Source organism: Vanrija albida (genome assembly GCF_041260175.1).
Source record: "Vanrija albida strain AlHP1 chromosome Unknown contig_4, whole genome shotgun sequence".
NCBI lineage: Eukaryota > Fungi > Basidiomycota > Tremellomycetes > Trichosporonales > Trichosporonaceae > Vanrija > Vanrija albida.
This window is the reverse complement of record NW_027191423.1, coordinates 530,899-545,273: the sequence shown is the minus strand read 5'-3', so window position 1 is coordinate 545,273 and position 14,375 is coordinate 530,899. Positions and strand designations below refer to the sequence as shown.

The 14,375-nt window shown below is 66.1% G+C and overlaps 6 protein-coding genes across 6 annotated transcripts; 3 read left to right on the top strand and 3 right to left on the bottom strand.

Moving 5' to 3' along the window:
- Positions 1–18: 18 nt before the first annotated feature.
- Q8F55_004932 (uncharacterized protein) lies at positions 19–594 on the bottom strand (the record flags this gene model as incomplete). The annotated part of the gene is made up of 1 exon (XM_069353431.1): positions 19–594. One exon carries the CDS (start codon positions 592–594, stop codon positions 19–21), a length of 576 nt encoding a protein of 191 aa, XP_069208073.1.
- A 1,244-nt stretch (positions 595–1,838) lies between these two features.
- Q8F55_004931 (uncharacterized protein) lies at positions 1,839–2,440 on the top strand (the record flags this gene model as incomplete). The annotated part of the gene is made up of 2 exons (XM_069353430.1): positions 1,839–1,958; positions 1,997–2,440. 2 exons carry the CDS (start codon positions 1,839–1,841, stop codon positions 2,438–2,440), a joined length of 564 nt encoding a protein of 187 aa, XP_069208072.1.
- A 1,095-nt stretch (positions 2,441–3,535) lies between these two features.
- DAL2 (Allantoicase) lies at positions 3,536–6,093 on the top strand (the record flags this gene model as incomplete). Its single annotated transcript, XM_069353429.1, has 5 exons — positions 3,536–3,602; positions 3,638–3,723; positions 3,760–3,848; positions 3,883–4,150; positions 4,186–6,093. 5 exons carry the CDS (start codon positions 3,536–3,538, stop codon positions 6,091–6,093), a joined length of 2,418 nt encoding a protein of 805 aa, XP_069208071.1.
- A 114-nt stretch (positions 6,094–6,207) lies between these two features.
- SPT14 (Phosphatidylinositol N-acetylglucosaminyltransferase GPI3 subunit) lies at positions 6,208–9,068 on the bottom strand (the record flags this gene model as incomplete). Its single annotated transcript, XM_069353428.1, has 10 exons — positions 6,208–6,581; positions 6,636–7,019; positions 7,162–7,642; positions 7,677–7,767; positions 7,825–8,185; positions 8,236–8,328; positions 8,378–8,474; positions 8,519–8,613; positions 8,668–8,765; positions 8,803–9,068. The coding sequence occupies 10 exons, from the start codon at positions 9,066–9,068 to the stop codon at positions 6,208–6,210; spliced, it is 2,340 nt and encodes a 779-aa protein (XP_069208070.1).
- A 758-nt stretch (positions 9,069–9,826) lies between these two features.
- VPH1 (H(+)-transporting V0 sector ATPase subunit a) lies at positions 9,827–12,455 on the top strand (the record flags this gene model as incomplete). Its single annotated transcript, XM_069353427.1, has 3 exons — positions 9,827–9,967; positions 10,006–12,021; positions 12,060–12,455. 3 exons carry the CDS (start codon positions 9,827–9,829, stop codon positions 12,453–12,455), a joined length of 2,553 nt encoding a protein of 850 aa, XP_069208069.1.
- Positions 12,456–12,567: 112 nt separating this feature from the next.
- Q8F55_004927 (uncharacterized protein) lies at positions 12,568–13,650 on the bottom strand (the record flags this gene model as incomplete). The annotated part of the gene is made up of 1 exon (XM_069353426.1): positions 12,568–13,650. One exon carries the CDS (start codon positions 13,648–13,650, stop codon positions 12,568–12,570), a length of 1,083 nt encoding a protein of 360 aa, XP_069208068.1.
- Positions 13,651–14,375: the final 725 nt, after the last annotated feature.

Here is a 14,375-nt window from a genome sequence, read left to right as displayed (position 1 = left end):
GACTCCGCGCCGACTCCACTACACCGGCTCGGGCGTGCTCGTCGTGACCGGGTACACGGGTCCGGGGCCGTCGAGCGTCAGAGCCCACTGCTGAGTCGGGTTGGCGCCGTGCGTGAGCGTCGCCGTAACCGTCGCCGTCGGCAGCTTCTCGGGGTTGTCGGTGTAGTTTGATGGTGGCTCGGCCAGGATCGAGAACGGCGGCGACGTCGCGTAGACGTTGCCGTGCGTCATGTTGGTAAAGGCAATGACGAACCCGTCGCCGACTGGCACGCTCGCGTCGAGATCAATCTCAATCTCGCCGCCGATGTTCTTGTACGTCCCGGGCAGCGCCTGCATGGGGTACTGGGTCGCGAGCTTGATGTAGCCCGGCATGAGCTTCTTGTTCCAGTTGTGCAGCTGGATGTCGAAGACTGGGATGCCGGTCCCGCCTGCGACGCGCCAGGCGAGCAGGTTTTTCTGGCCCACAACCCATGGCTGGGTCGACGAGGGCGAGAGCACGGGCCAGTAGATTGTCGACCAGCCGACGGCGGCCCCTGCGAGGGCTAGCGGGAGGGCTACGAGCGCTGTGAAGAGCGCGAGCGGTGCGGGGATCATGGTGGGGGTTGGTTGCTTGGCGCGACGTGTCGGCGCCGGGGTGGGTGGGTTTGTTGGTCGCGTCGGCACGCCAGGTGCAGTCGTCGCTTGGGGTCGGGGGTATAAGTAGTGATTGGCAGCCGTGCGATGCAGCAGCGAGGCAGTGTGTGTGTCTAGAGTCGTGGCAGTAGTCGTCGTGTGTGGTGTCGAGAGAGAGAGTGAGTGAATGTGAATGCTCGTTGCCGTCGCCGTCGCCGTCGTTCGTTGCAAAGTCGCGACGGGGAAGGCGAGGGAGTGAAAGGGGAGCGCCGCCTCAGGGCTCGACCACGTGGAGTGGCGACAACTACCAGCACACTCACGAGCCTAATTAGAAACTGGACGGGCCTATTTGAATCCAGGGTAATGATTGTATTTGACCTCTTGGCAGGCGATTAGTCGCAGAAAAAGGGACAAAATTGGGGGCCAGTGGGCGACGCGTCAGGGCGCGATGCAAACAACGCGCGCGCGCGGGCAACTCGACTGGCGCGTACAAGGTATTTTGAGACAGCAAGCAGCGGCTGCGGCCGGTGTAGAGTGAGAGTGAGAGTGAGAGAGAGAGAGAGGAGCCCGTATCGTGTGCCACTGCGCGTGCACCTGGGCATCTGTGCTCTTGTGACCGTGCGTGTGGGCCACTTGGGCCACTGGGCCGTGCCCGCCCGCCGCTGCCAGCCAAGCGGCCGGCGACAGGGCGGGGCCAGGCGCCATCAAACGCCAGACGCCACCAAAGCCTATCAACCTGTTCCAAGTCCCCCAAATCAGCACCGCTGCTAGGTGTAGGTCGTGCGGCGAGGCCAGTCGCCATGCACACAGGCCAGGCCGACCGACGCGTGCCAGGCAAGCGTGAGGGGAACCCCGACGCCATGGCGTTGTTTGGTTCATCGGCTCAGCCTGGCCGCGGCGGAGGCGGCGGCGTTGGCGGCGCAGCAAAGTTTGGCCAGCTAGGCCGCGCGCTGCACACCTGAGAGCAGAGGAGAGCCGTTGCACCGGTCTAGAGCGAGGGAAAAAGGAATGCACACCACCTGTGGCGTGTCTGCGGACACTCGCGGCAGAGCGGAGGGGGCGCCTCGGATGGCGTCAGGCCAGGTGCTGCCTCCGAGTCGCCCGAGTCGCGCCGTCGCCGCTTCGACGCGAGCGACGAGATAAACCTGCGGCCAAGATCGTTTTCAGCACCACCACTTGTTCTTCTCCACACCACGTCGCTCCAACCCACCACACGCTCCTTCGACATGCTCTTCAACGCCGCCTACCTCCTCCTCGCCGCCGCCGCCGCGCGCGCCATCCAGATCACGTCGCCCACCAACTCGTCCGACTGGAAGACTGGCGTCCCTCAGACCATCCAGTGGACTGTGAGTGTCCCTACTGCTTACACTGCTGACCCCACCAGTCCGTCTCAACCGACCCCACCTCGTTCACCATTCAGATCCAGGTGCCCTCGACGTCGCAGCACCAGACCCAGTCGGTCGCCACCAACGTCCAGACCTCGGCCGGCTCGTACACGTACACGCCTGACGCGTCGTACGTCGGCTCGCAGTACCGCGTCAACTTTGTCAACGCCCAGAGCGGCGCCATCCTCGCCCAGTCCGACTACTTTACCGTTGCGCAGGGCTCGGCCGTCGTCTCGTCGGCGTCGGCGTCGGGCTCGGTCTCGGCTTCGGGCTCGGCCTCCATCCCTCCCCCCGCCACCGGCACCGCCGCGACCTCGGGCTCGGCTTCGGGCTCGGTCGCCATCCCTAACGCGTCGACCTCGGCCACCAAGGGCAGCGGTGCCGGCGCCCTCGTCCCCTCGCTCGCCCTTGTTGGCGGCTCGCTCATCGCCCTCCTTGCCTAAGCGCGGAGTGGTCGTAGGACATTTTTAAACTGCCTGTAGCTTGGCACCTTACTTCCGACGGACACTACTTGTGTATATGCACTCGTTTTATAGAGGTGGGGTCAGCTGTGGGTGGTTGGCTCTGGGTGTGTGCTCGTGCAGTGTGCATCTGCGTCTGCCGTGTGCTGCGATCTCGGCCAGACTCGCCGCTTGTGGTGACTGACGCGTCCGACTACGGCCCGAGTGGGAAGTAGCTTTGTTTGCGAGGCAGTGCCGTAACAGTGGGTGGCAGCAGGGCGCGGCGCGGCGCCGACGGCATGGCCGGCAATGAGTGTCGACGGCACGGCGTCGGCGCACAGACGATTGCGCGACGTCTGGCGTGTCACAAGCTGACGAAAGGAGGACAATGGACGACGAGGACGAGGGCCAAAGCGCAACAAGGCCGGGTTGCCTACCCATGACCAAGGCCTGCCTCGGGCGATATGGCGCCAGATACCATCGGCGGCGACGACGCTGCACTGAGCAGCCAAAGACCTCCCCGCGGTGTAATCCCCTATCAAGACAATGTAATGCCCTATCGACTTGGCATCCTCGAGCGGGCCAGCACGGGACAAGGCGGGCCTCCGGCTCGCGGCTCGCCCACCCAACCCGTCCTCGACACGGGCTGGCACACGACACGGTTCCACCTCGCTGCGGCCTCTTGGCCGTGTTAGGGGGCTGCACGCTGGCCAATACGACACGCTGTATAGCAGGCTGTAGCGCGCCGGGCCCTGTCAATAGTCGCAGCCGTATTCCCCTATCGCCGTCGCCCACCGGACCGTCACCCGCGGCCCATTGGCCGGGGCTGGGGTTAGGCGTGCCGTCGTGCCATTAGGCGTGGCGGCATCACCTCTTAGGCGCGCCGGCCCACCCTCCGTGCTGGTCGGGCTAGGCCGAGAGAGATAAGCCGCTTGTTACCGTCGAGTGGTGTCCAAGTGGGTCGCCGGCCGGCGAGCGACGAGCGGCACGGTTACTAGACTTGGCCACACGGTTCCCTCTGGGGGATTGCTGGACTCGACTACCTCTGCATCTCGCACTTGCGTTTGACCATCTCACCACTGCACACCACCACACACAATGGCACCAGAACCAACCCCGATCCCGATCGAGACCTTTGACGGCACCCTCAAGTCAAAGTACACTGGTGCGTAGCCCGCCACCGCCGCCGCTAACCGCCAGAGGTGTCGACGTCGGCCATCGGCGGCCAGGTGCTGGCCTGCAGCGACGACTTTTTCGCGTCGCGCGACAACCTCATCAAGCCGGGCGTGAGTGCGTCCCGTGGCTGCAGCGGCTGACCCCAGCCCTCCGTGTCTATGAAGGGACAGTTTGGGCCCAACGGCGCGCTGTACGACGGCTGGGAGAGCAGGCGGCACAACGAGTCGTCCGACTGGTGCGTGGGCGTGCGGGGCAGCACTGACGGGCAGGATCATCATCAAGCTCGGCCCGGGCGAGTCGCACCTCGACTACGTCGATATCGACACGAGCCACTTTAGCGGCAACGAGGCGCCCCAGTCGGCCGTGCTCGGCGTGTCGGGCGACGTGCCCCTCAAGGCTGACGACCCCCGCTGGGAGGAACTCCTGCCCGTCGTCACGCTCGGCCCCAACTCGCGCCACATCTTCGAGCTCAACGCCAAGGCCAAGGACGGGCTCTGGAGCGGGCTGCTCGTGCGCATGATTCCTGACGGCGGCATGGTGAGTGGCACTGGCCGGCAGCGCTGACGCCACAGGCCCGCTTCCGCGCGTACGGCCGCCCGGCGCCGCCCACGCTCTACAAGGAGCTCCCGGCGCCCGACACCGCACCCATCAACCTCCTCTCGCCGCTGATCGGCGGCCACATTGTCGGCTGCTCGGACGCAAACTTCTCGCCGCCGTTCAACCTCCTGCTCGAGGGCCGGGGCCACGACATGTCGGACGGGTGGGAGACGCGCCGCAGCCAGGAGGGCCGCGGCAAGTACGCTCCCGGTCAGCCCCTGGCCGGGCAGGAGCGCAAGGAGTGGGTCGTGGGCAAGCTCGGCGCGCCCGGCGTGATCCGCTACGTCGAGGTGGACTCCGCGTTCCACGTCGGAAACTACCCCGTCGCTGTGCAGGTCGAGGCGACGCTCTCGACCGACGAGGTCCCGGCCGACGACGCAGAGTGGACCATCATCGTCGGCAAGAAGCCGCTCGGCCCGCACCGCCAGCTGTGGCTCGCGACCGAGCGCACCGTGCCCGAGACGCAGGTGTTCAGCCACGTCCGCGCGAGCATCTACCCCGACGGCGGGCTCAAGCGGTTCCGCGTGTTCGGCTTCCCGATCGCGCCCGACGCCAAGCTCGAGGAGCCCAAGAAGATCACGGTCACGGCCATGCCGCTCACGTACGAGGCGTTTGCGCCGTACGGCCAGGTGATCCAGGGGTGGAGCAGCGACACGAGCGCGCCCAAGGGCATCCCCGTCATCGTCGCAAACCAGGGGACCGCGTTCAAGTTCAACCGGCTGGCCAAGGTCGAGGAGACGTACCCCGAGGGTGTGCTGAAGCGCGGCGGCGTGGCGCTGGCGTGCATGCGCGCCGGGCCGCAGTACGACGTGCGCAACGGCGCGACGATCCCGGTCGTCAAGCTCGAGCGGCACGCGGCGACGACGCAGGCCTTCATCCCGATGGGCACGGGCCAGAACGCCGGCACGCCGCGGCACGCCCACGGTGGCGCGTACGTCGTGCTCGCTGCGCACAACGGCGAGAACGACGAGCCCGATCTCTCGACGCTGCGCGCCTTCCTCGCCACCGGCGCCCAGGGCGTCAGCTACAACCCGGGCGTGTGGCACCACCCCATGCTGACGGTCAACGAGTGGATGGACTACTGCTGCGTCGACGCGCAGTCTGGCGACGAGGGGCTCAAGATCGACTGTGAGACGCTCGAGAACGACTGGTTCAACGTCTACATCCCGCCGTACGAGCCGCCCGCCGTGCCCTCCGAGCCGGTCGCGCCGGCGCCGAGCGTCGCGTCAAAGTTTGCGTCGTTCCTCACGCGCGGCGATGGATTGATCCACCCCGAGCCGATCACGCACGAGGCGTTTGCGCCGTTTGGCGAAATCGTGCGCGCGTACCCCAACAAGGCGGACGCGCCCGCCGGCGTCCTGCACGGCGGCAACCCCGCGCTCAACATCTCCAAGATCTCGTGGCTCTCCAACCTGACCGAGTCGTACCCTGCCGACGCGAATGCCGTGACGTCGATCGGCGTGTACCGCGCCACGCCCAAGGCCGGCGCCGAGCGCGGCAAGGTGCTCGACGTGAGGTACATGGAGCGGCACCCGTACACGAGCCAGACGTTCGCGCCGATGGGCAAGGCGGCGTGGCCGGGCAAGAGCGAGGACATGCTGCCGCCGGGCGGGACGTTCCTGGTGCTAGTGGCCGAGGGCGGGCCCGACGACAGGCCGGACCCGGCGACGCTCAAGGCGTTCACGATGGAGAGCGGCACGGCGCTCAACTACCGCCAGGGCACGTGGCACCACCCGGTTATTATTCTCGACGGGACGCTGGATCTGGCGTGTATCGAGACGCAGATTGCGACGGGGGCGAATGGGTGGAGTGATAAGCGGGATTGTGAGTTGTTGGAGTACACGGGCGAGCCGTTTGCGCGGGTGGCCGTGCCCGAGGCGTGAGGACGTGAGCGAGCGCAGCGAGCGAGCGCCGCGGGCGTGGCATCCCCCAGTCCCAGCCAATTCTGTATCAGACGATGTAAGGATGTACAAATGCTGCATGCTGTCCCAATGCTACTATGACTCCTCCCTCTCCGCGGCCGCCCTCTCAGCCTCCACAGCCCGCGCAAACGCCCCCGCGTCCCAATCGTCCTCAACCACCTCGACCTCGTCGGCGGGGTAGACGACCTCACACAGCCAGAACAGCGCGTGCTGGCACGCCATAATGGCGCACAGGATGAGCCCGAACACCGGCCCGAGGGAAGCGTACCGCGCGAGCCGGGCCATCGTCCCGCGCGGGGCCGTGGCCAGCACGCGCGCGTACACTGCCTCGGTGCGCTCGGCCACGCTGGCCCAGCTATACATGCGCCGGATGCGCGCGTGCGCGCGGAGGGGGTCGTGCCGGCCCGCCTCGATCGTGTGGATCGCGTGCGTGAGGGCGCGTATGACGTCTGCGGTGTGAGCCTCGCCTCGACTCCGGCACGCCCCCCGCCCCCACCACTCACCGTCCTCGTCGGCGCGCGCGAATTCCACCATGTCAGACGGCAGGATCTCGGGCACCCCTCCCACGCGGGTAGAGACCACAAACAGGCCGGCACACGCCGCCTCGATGATGCTGATCCCGAAGGCTTCAGTCAAGCTCGTGTTGAGGTATATCTGGCCGCGGGTGAGGATGCCGCGCACCTGCGCCGGCCGGACGGCGCCGACGAGCTCGATGCGGTCCTGGAGCTCGTACTTCTCGCGCATTTGCAGCAGGTCGACCATCTTGGGCCCGTCGCCCCCGACGAGGAAGCGGACCCGGGGGAAGAGGTCGCAGATGGTTGGGGCGGAGGCGACGAGCAGGTCGATGCCTTTGCGGTAGACGAGGCGGGAGATGACGACGATGGTGACTGGGCGAGCCGAGTGAGCGAGCGCACCGAGCGAGCGAGGCGGCGGGGTGGGGGGTATGGGAGAGGGAAGCTGTGGGAGAGGGACTGGGGGAGAGGGACTGGGGAAAGGCGGCCGTGGCACTGGAGAGGCAGGCCCACTCACTGTAATCCGGGTCGACCGCCCCCGGGTCCGGCTCAAACTGGCTCGGGACCAGCGCGTTCGGGATCACGCTCACCCTCTCCGGCTCGAGCTCGGCCCTGAGCGCAGTATTCTCGCGCCCCGTGTTGCTGACGCACACGACCGCGTCGGCGTTGCGCAGCGCGCCGGCCAGCAGCTTGTTCGTCAACACGCCGGTCGCATCCGCGAACCCGAAGAGCGAGTGATCCGTGAACACGCTGCGGATGCCGAGCAGCGGCGCGTGGTGCATCGCCTCGTGCGCGAAGCTGCTCAGCGTCCCGTGCCCGTGCACCAGCGTGATGCGCTCCCGCAGCAGAATGGAGCGCAGGTACGGCAGGAAGAGCAGGTAGTTTGGCAGCGTTGCGCTCGCCGTAAGTGCCACCGCTGGGACGTGGTACACTTTTATTCCGGGCGCGAGCCAGCGCACGCCCACGCGCTCGCCCCGGTGGTTTGTGATGACGATCACCTGTGGGTCAGTGTGAGCGCGCTGCCACACCCACCTTGTGCCCACGCCGAGCTAGCTCCACGGACAGGCTGTAGATGTGCCCCTCGACACCGCCCACATCCGGGTGAAAGAAATCCGACACCATCCTGCACACAATCGGTATGAGCCATGCATGCCACGCCTAAGCTACAAGCCCCGCTCACGCTATTGCCAACTTGGCGCCGTCGGTCGTCGCTGTTGTCGTCGGGTCTGCCTTCGCCGGTGCCGCCGCCGCCGCGTCCTTGGCCGGTGCCGCCGTCGCCTCCTCGTCCCCAACCGTCTCCACCGCCGTGTTGTCGTCGTCCGACGACACGGCCTCCTCGACGTGCTCGTCGTCCTCGCGGTCCGTGATCGTGTTGTACGTCTTTTGCTTGCTGCTGATCAGCGGCGACGTCGGCTCGGCAGCTGGCTTGGGTGCCGGCGTCGAGATCTCCTTGAGCGTCGCGTTCATCGCGTCCCGCGTCTGCTCCATCAGCTTGGGAATGTCGGTCGTCTCGAGGTCGGCCGTGGGGATGGGCGGGAGGACTGGGCGGGTGTCAGCCAGGCGGGCGACTCGCGTCACACTGTCTACTCACTCTTGATCTTGAGCGTGCCGCGCTTAAAGTAGTGGCCCGGCCTGAGCAGCTTGTAGTAGCTCTCGACGACAATGGGGATGATCGGCGCGCCGGCTGCTTGGTCAGCCCTGTCCACACCCACGCCACCCCACGCCCCACTCACACTGCACAGCAAGATAAAACGCGCCCTTCTTAAACGGCAAGAGCTCTGGCTCGGCGGCCAGGTGGCGCGTGCCTTCGGGGAAGATGAACAGCGAGACCTAGTCAGGTTAGCCGCAGTCACCACCCGCCACACAACACCCACCCCCTTGCGCTTCATCTCCTGGCCAGCCTCGTTCATCGCCTGCACCGCAGACTTGTTGTTCTTGCGGTCAATAAACACCGTGTTGGACAGCATCACTGCGGCGTTAGTCTGGCTCGTTCCCATATCCCAGATCCCCACGCCACACTCACTGAATGTTCCGAGACCAGGCACGAGCTTGAGCGACTTCTTGGCCATGATCGCCGCGTGCTTGGGGAAGATGCGGCCGAGGTAGAGAATGTCGACGACACTGGGGTTAGCAACTTTGCCGGGTACGTCCAACTCACTGCTGGTGGTTGCCTAGGAGCACGGCGCTGCGCTCGCTCGATGGCTTGCTGGCCAGCGCCTGCAGGTGCTCCTCGCCCTCGACCTCAAACTTCCACCCGATGATGGGGCCCGCCATGTACCAGAACGTGCGGGCGACATAGTAGTTTGTATTTGATCGCTGGCCGAGCAGTGCCGCGATGATCGACTCGAACGTGGCCACAAAGCCGGTGAAGATGAGGAGCACGTAGTAGACCGTGATGCGGAGCTTCCACATGATGGCGCCCATGGTGAATGGGTGAGTGGGGGGTGGGGGATGTGGTGGTGGTTGTGCGAGTGATGGTCTAGTCGTGAAGGTCGCGCACGCGTCGAGCGATTCCTGACAGACTAGGAGAGAGACGTGTTGTGGGTGGCGCTTCTGGCGTTTGTGGTTGGATCCCGGGTCGAGGGATGGCGTCCAAAAGGGTTCGCCGCGACTTGGACTTTGGCGTGTGTCGCGTTTCGACCCAGCGCTGCGCCGGCGGGGCGGTTGCCTTGCTCTGTAATGCAAGTGGGAGTGAGCGGCGATGCACAGGTCGTCGTCGTTGCCGTCGTCGTTGGAGACGTTGTTGATAAATTTGTGGGGCTGGGGGAGTCGCGCTGGTCGAAGCGTCGTTAATTAGAGTCGACCCCACGTTTGGCCGGCCGGCCGATGCGTCACCCATGCAACCACCCCACCGAGAATCCACCCACCCAGCCCAGCCCAGCCAGTTTGAATGCCGCCCGCCCGCCGCCGTCGGGGATGAAGCCGGCGGACAGCACCTAACTCACGTGACACTGACATTGGCCACTTTACTCCCGCTTGCCCTCTCACTGAGACTTGAATGTCAGCCTCACCCTGGCAGTCTCCACCTGGCTGCACGCACCAACCACAGTGCAGTGCGCGTCACCACCCGCCGGCACGACACTCACCAACGTTCATCGCAGCCTTCCTTCAAACCTCAACCCACTCCCCCCTCCTTCCTCCTCCCCCATCCTTGACACCTCGCGCACGCGAATCACGTCAAGATGGCAACCTCCACGGGGACAACCTACCCCTCCCTCTTCCGCTCGGAAGAGATGAGCCTCGTCCAGCTCTACATCCCTTCAGAGGTCGCCCACGACACAATCTACGAGCTCGCAGAGATGGGCGACTTCCAGTTCAAGGACGTGAGTCGCCATGCCGACATCCGTACTAACTCTCCCAGCTCAACCCCGAACTCTCCACCTTCCAGCGCCCGTTCACCCCGCGCCTGCGACGCCTCGCAGAGATGGCCCGCCGCCTTCGCCTCTTCAAGTCGTCGATCGCCTCGCTCGACCCCCCTATCGGCGTCACCCCGCTCGCCTCCATCCCGCCCTTCGCCTCGGTCGGACCCCGCGCGCAGTCGGCGTTTGACGAGCTCGACGAAAAGCTCAAGGAGCACGAGCGCCGCCTCGCCGAGATGAACCGCTCGTGGGAGGACCTCGGCAAGCGCAAGTCGGAGCTCGAGGAGAAGAAGTGGGTCTTACGCGAGACTGCCGGCTTCTTCAACGAGGCCGAGCACCGCCACACCGAGATTCGCTCGTCCTTTGACGACGGCGGCGACGGCACCCAGCCGCTGCTCGAGGCGGCCGCCGAGTACGGCAACCTCCCCGGCGAGTCGCTCGCCGGCTTCGACCTCGAGTTTGTCGCCGGCACCATCGACCGCACGCGCATGCCCACATTCGAGCGCATCCTCTGGCGCGTGCTCCGTGGCAACCTGTACATGAACTACTCGGAGATCGAGGAGCCCTTCGTCGACCCTGTCACCGGCAACAAGACGTTCAAGGATGTCTTCATCATCTTCGCCCACGGCGACGAGCTCCTTGCCAAGATCCGCAAGGTCGCCGAGTCGATGGGCGGTACCCTCTACACTATCGACTCGCAGCCCGACAAGCGCGCCGATGCCCTTCGTGAGACCCAGACCCGTCTCGAGGACGTCGATGCTGTGCTCTACAACGTTGGCCAGACCCGCCGTGTCGAGCTTGGCAAGATTGCCGAGAGCCTCGAGTCGTGGCGCGACGCCGTCCGCAAGGAGGAGGAGGTTTACAAGACGCTCAACCTCCTGTCGTACGACCAGGGCCGCAAGACTCTCGTTGCCGAGGGCTGGGTCCCCACCCGCGACATCACCAGCATCCAGCTCGGCCTTCGCCGCGCGACCGAAACCGCTGGCACCTCGGTCCCTCCTATTCTCTCGGAGCTCCGCACGCACCAGATGCCGCCTACTTTCCACCGCACCACGCCGTTCACCGAGGGCTTCCAGTCCATTATCGACGCCTACGGCATGGCCACGTACCAGGAGGTCAACCCCGGTCTCTTCACCGTCATCACCTTCCCCTTCCTCTTTGCCGTCATGTTCGGCGACATTGGCCACGGTATCCTTACTCTCCTTGCCGGTGGCACCATGGTCCTCTTTGAGCGCAAGCTTGCCCGCGCTGGCCTCGGTGAAATCTTCGAAATCTTCTTCTTTGGTCGCTACATCATCCTCCTGATGGGCGCCTTCTCCATCTTCACCGGCTTCATGTACAACGACATCTTCTCCAAGTCGCTCCACATCTGGCACTCTGGCTGGAAGTGGCCTGCCCACACCGAGGTCACGGCGCTCGTTGCCGAGGCCACTGGCCACGTCTACCCCTTCGGTCTCGACCCCAACTGGCACGGCTCGGACAACGCGCTCGTCTTCACCAACTCGTACAAGATGAAGATGTCCATCATCATCGGTATCATCCACATGACGTTCTGTCTCTTCCTCCAGATTCCCAACCACCTGCACTTCAAGAAGCCGCTCAACATCTACGCCGAGTTTGTCCCCCAGCTCCTCTACCTGTGGTCCATCTTCGGCTACCTGATCCCCTGCATCGTCTACAAGTGGTGTGTCGACTGGTCCACCAAGGACTTCCCCGCCCCTGGACTGCTCAACATGCTCATCTACATGTTCCTCAAGCCGGGCACCATCATGGAGGGCACCTACCTGTACCCCGGCCAGGCTTTCGTCCAGGTCGTTCTTCTGCTCATCGCCATGATCACCATTCCCTGGATGCTCTGCCTCAAGCCGTACAAGCTCTGGAAGGAGCACCAGAAGATCACGGCCCAGGGCTACCAGGGCCTCGCGGCCAACGACAACGGCCGCCCCTCGACCTCGACCGACCTCGAGGACGACGAGGAGGGTGTCGGCCAGGCCGTCGCCGCTGACGACGATGAGCACGTGAGTACACTCGGCCTGGAAGCATACTAACGTAACAGCCCTTCGAGATGGGAGACATCATCATCCACCAGGTCATCCACACGATCGAGTTCTGTCTCGGTGGTGTGTCCAACACTGCGTCGTACCTGCGTCTGTGGGCCCTGTCGCTCGCGCATGCCCAGCTGTCCGAGGTGCTGTACGACATGACGATCGCCAATGCCTTTTCTCAGCCCGAGTCGGCCGGCTTGATCAACGGTGTCATCTGGACCTTCATGATGTTCGCCGTGTGGTTCATCCTGACCCTCTGCATTCTGTGTGTCATGGAGGGCCTGTCGGCCTTCCTCCACGCCATGCGTCTCCACTGGGTCGAGGGTGCGTCCAAGCACTACATGGCTGGAGGCTACCCCTTCACGCCGCTCACCTTTGCCGGCATCAACGAGGACGGCGAGGTGTAAGTGCGTACAAACGTAGACGTAGCCTGTGCTCGAGCAGAAGCGCTTGCCAGGAAATGCATGCAAATGTGATGATGCTAGAGGATGCTACTGTATGGTGCGAGGGCTGTGTCCCTCACTCGGTCTCGCTGCCGTCACGCCGGCGGCGGGTGGCACGGCGGCCGTTGCGGCGACGACGAGGTGTGCCGTCGGCGTCCGAGCGGGTGTCGGTGTCGGCGTCGGAGCACTCCGAGCTGGAGACGGAACCCGAGGCCGTCCGGGACGACGTGCCCGAGGTGGTGGCGTCGTCGCCGTCGTCGGAGGCAGGGGGAGCGAGCTGCCAGCGGGGCGCGGCGTCCGACTCGGTGTTCGAGGGCTCCTCCTCGACCGTGGGCAGGGGTCCGGGGCGGGTGGGCTGCGCGGGGGCGAGTCGCGGCGCCACCGGGGCGACGAGGACGGGGGGCGGTGCGGGCCGGGTGGGCGGGGCCGGCGTGGATGCGCTCGGGCGGGGGTACGCGGCGAACGGGGCCCGTTGGGGGTACGCGTACGGCCGCGGGGGGCCGGGCTGGACGACGCCGACGGGGGTGCCGTACCGCCGCGCCGTGCACGCGGCGCAGGGACAGTCCGGGGCGATAGGCTGCGGCGGGGGGACGACGGACTGCGGCGGGTGGGCGAACGGCTGCTGGAAGGGCTGCCGGAGAGTGGGGGGGAAAAGGTGTGCCGGCGGGAGCGTGGGGGCCTGCTGCTGCTGCCCGGCGTACGCATACGCCGCTCCTGCTCCCGGGGAGTAGGAGGCCGGGTGGCCAGGCGGCGCGGGGAACGGCCCGCCGTACAGCGCGAACGCGTGTTCTTGCGTGAACACGCGTGGCTGGGGAGGAGGAGGAGGGTAGGGCGCGAGGACGGGTGGGTACTGCGCCGGGGGGAGGGGCCGGGGTGGGTTGTACGCCGGGGGGAGGGCCGGGGGCGGGTGGTACGCCGGCTTCGGGGGGAGGGTCGGGGGTGGGTGGGGCGCGGGTGGGTGGTACACCGGCTTCGGGGGGAGCGTCGGCCGTGTGCGCGGGACGAACGGCGACGCGAGGGCCGAGTAGGGCTGCCGGGGGGTTGGCGGGGTCGGCTGAGCCGGGGGGAGGGACGCGCGGGCGTAGGGAAGCTTGACGCGGATGGTCGAGCTGCCGACGTCGAGCAGCGGGCGCGTGTATGGTCTTTCTGGGAGATCCATGGTGGTGTGTTGTTGGGTGAAGAGTGCGCAGGTTGGGGTTTATAAGAGGGCGGGGGGGCGGCGGCGGCTCGCCCCCGAGGGGCGGGATGGGCGCGCGAGTCGAGCAGCATGCATGACGTGCATGTGTGCATGGCACAATGCGTGTGTGTGTGTGTGTGGGGTGGGGGACGGTGGGGTGGAGGCCGAGGCGCGACTGATTTGCGTGGTGGCGGCGATCTGCACGAGGCGTGGATCGGCGCGGGGCGTGCCATGCGCGAGGGAACGGGGCGGCGTGAGTGCAGGGGCATGCGAGTTGCGGTGGGGGCGTCGGGGTCCGTGGGGACACTGTCACTCGTCGAGCTCTTGTGGCCCCGGTGAGCCCTCAGTCGGACGCGGGGGACAGGGGGCCAGGCGCGCCGGGGGACAGGGGACAGGGGGCCGGAAAGCTGACGGGTGCCACTCCCAGCAGTGCCAAGGTTGTCGCGCAACTTCCTCCGCCTTGGGCACATCCTCCGCCTTGGGCACAACTTCCAGATGCTCCTACCCGTGCATAGACACCAGGTGACCATGGGGACGTGACCTCGGCGGCTGGAGGGCCGGGAGTGCATGCACGGCTGTGCATGGCCCAGACTTTCCCCCGGCTGCGGGGGCGGCGGATCGGCCGAGTGCCACGCTCGTCGGGGACCACTGAGGCACCTCCTTGCAACCTCCGACCTCTTGACGAGTCAGCCGGCTGCTTTTCGGCC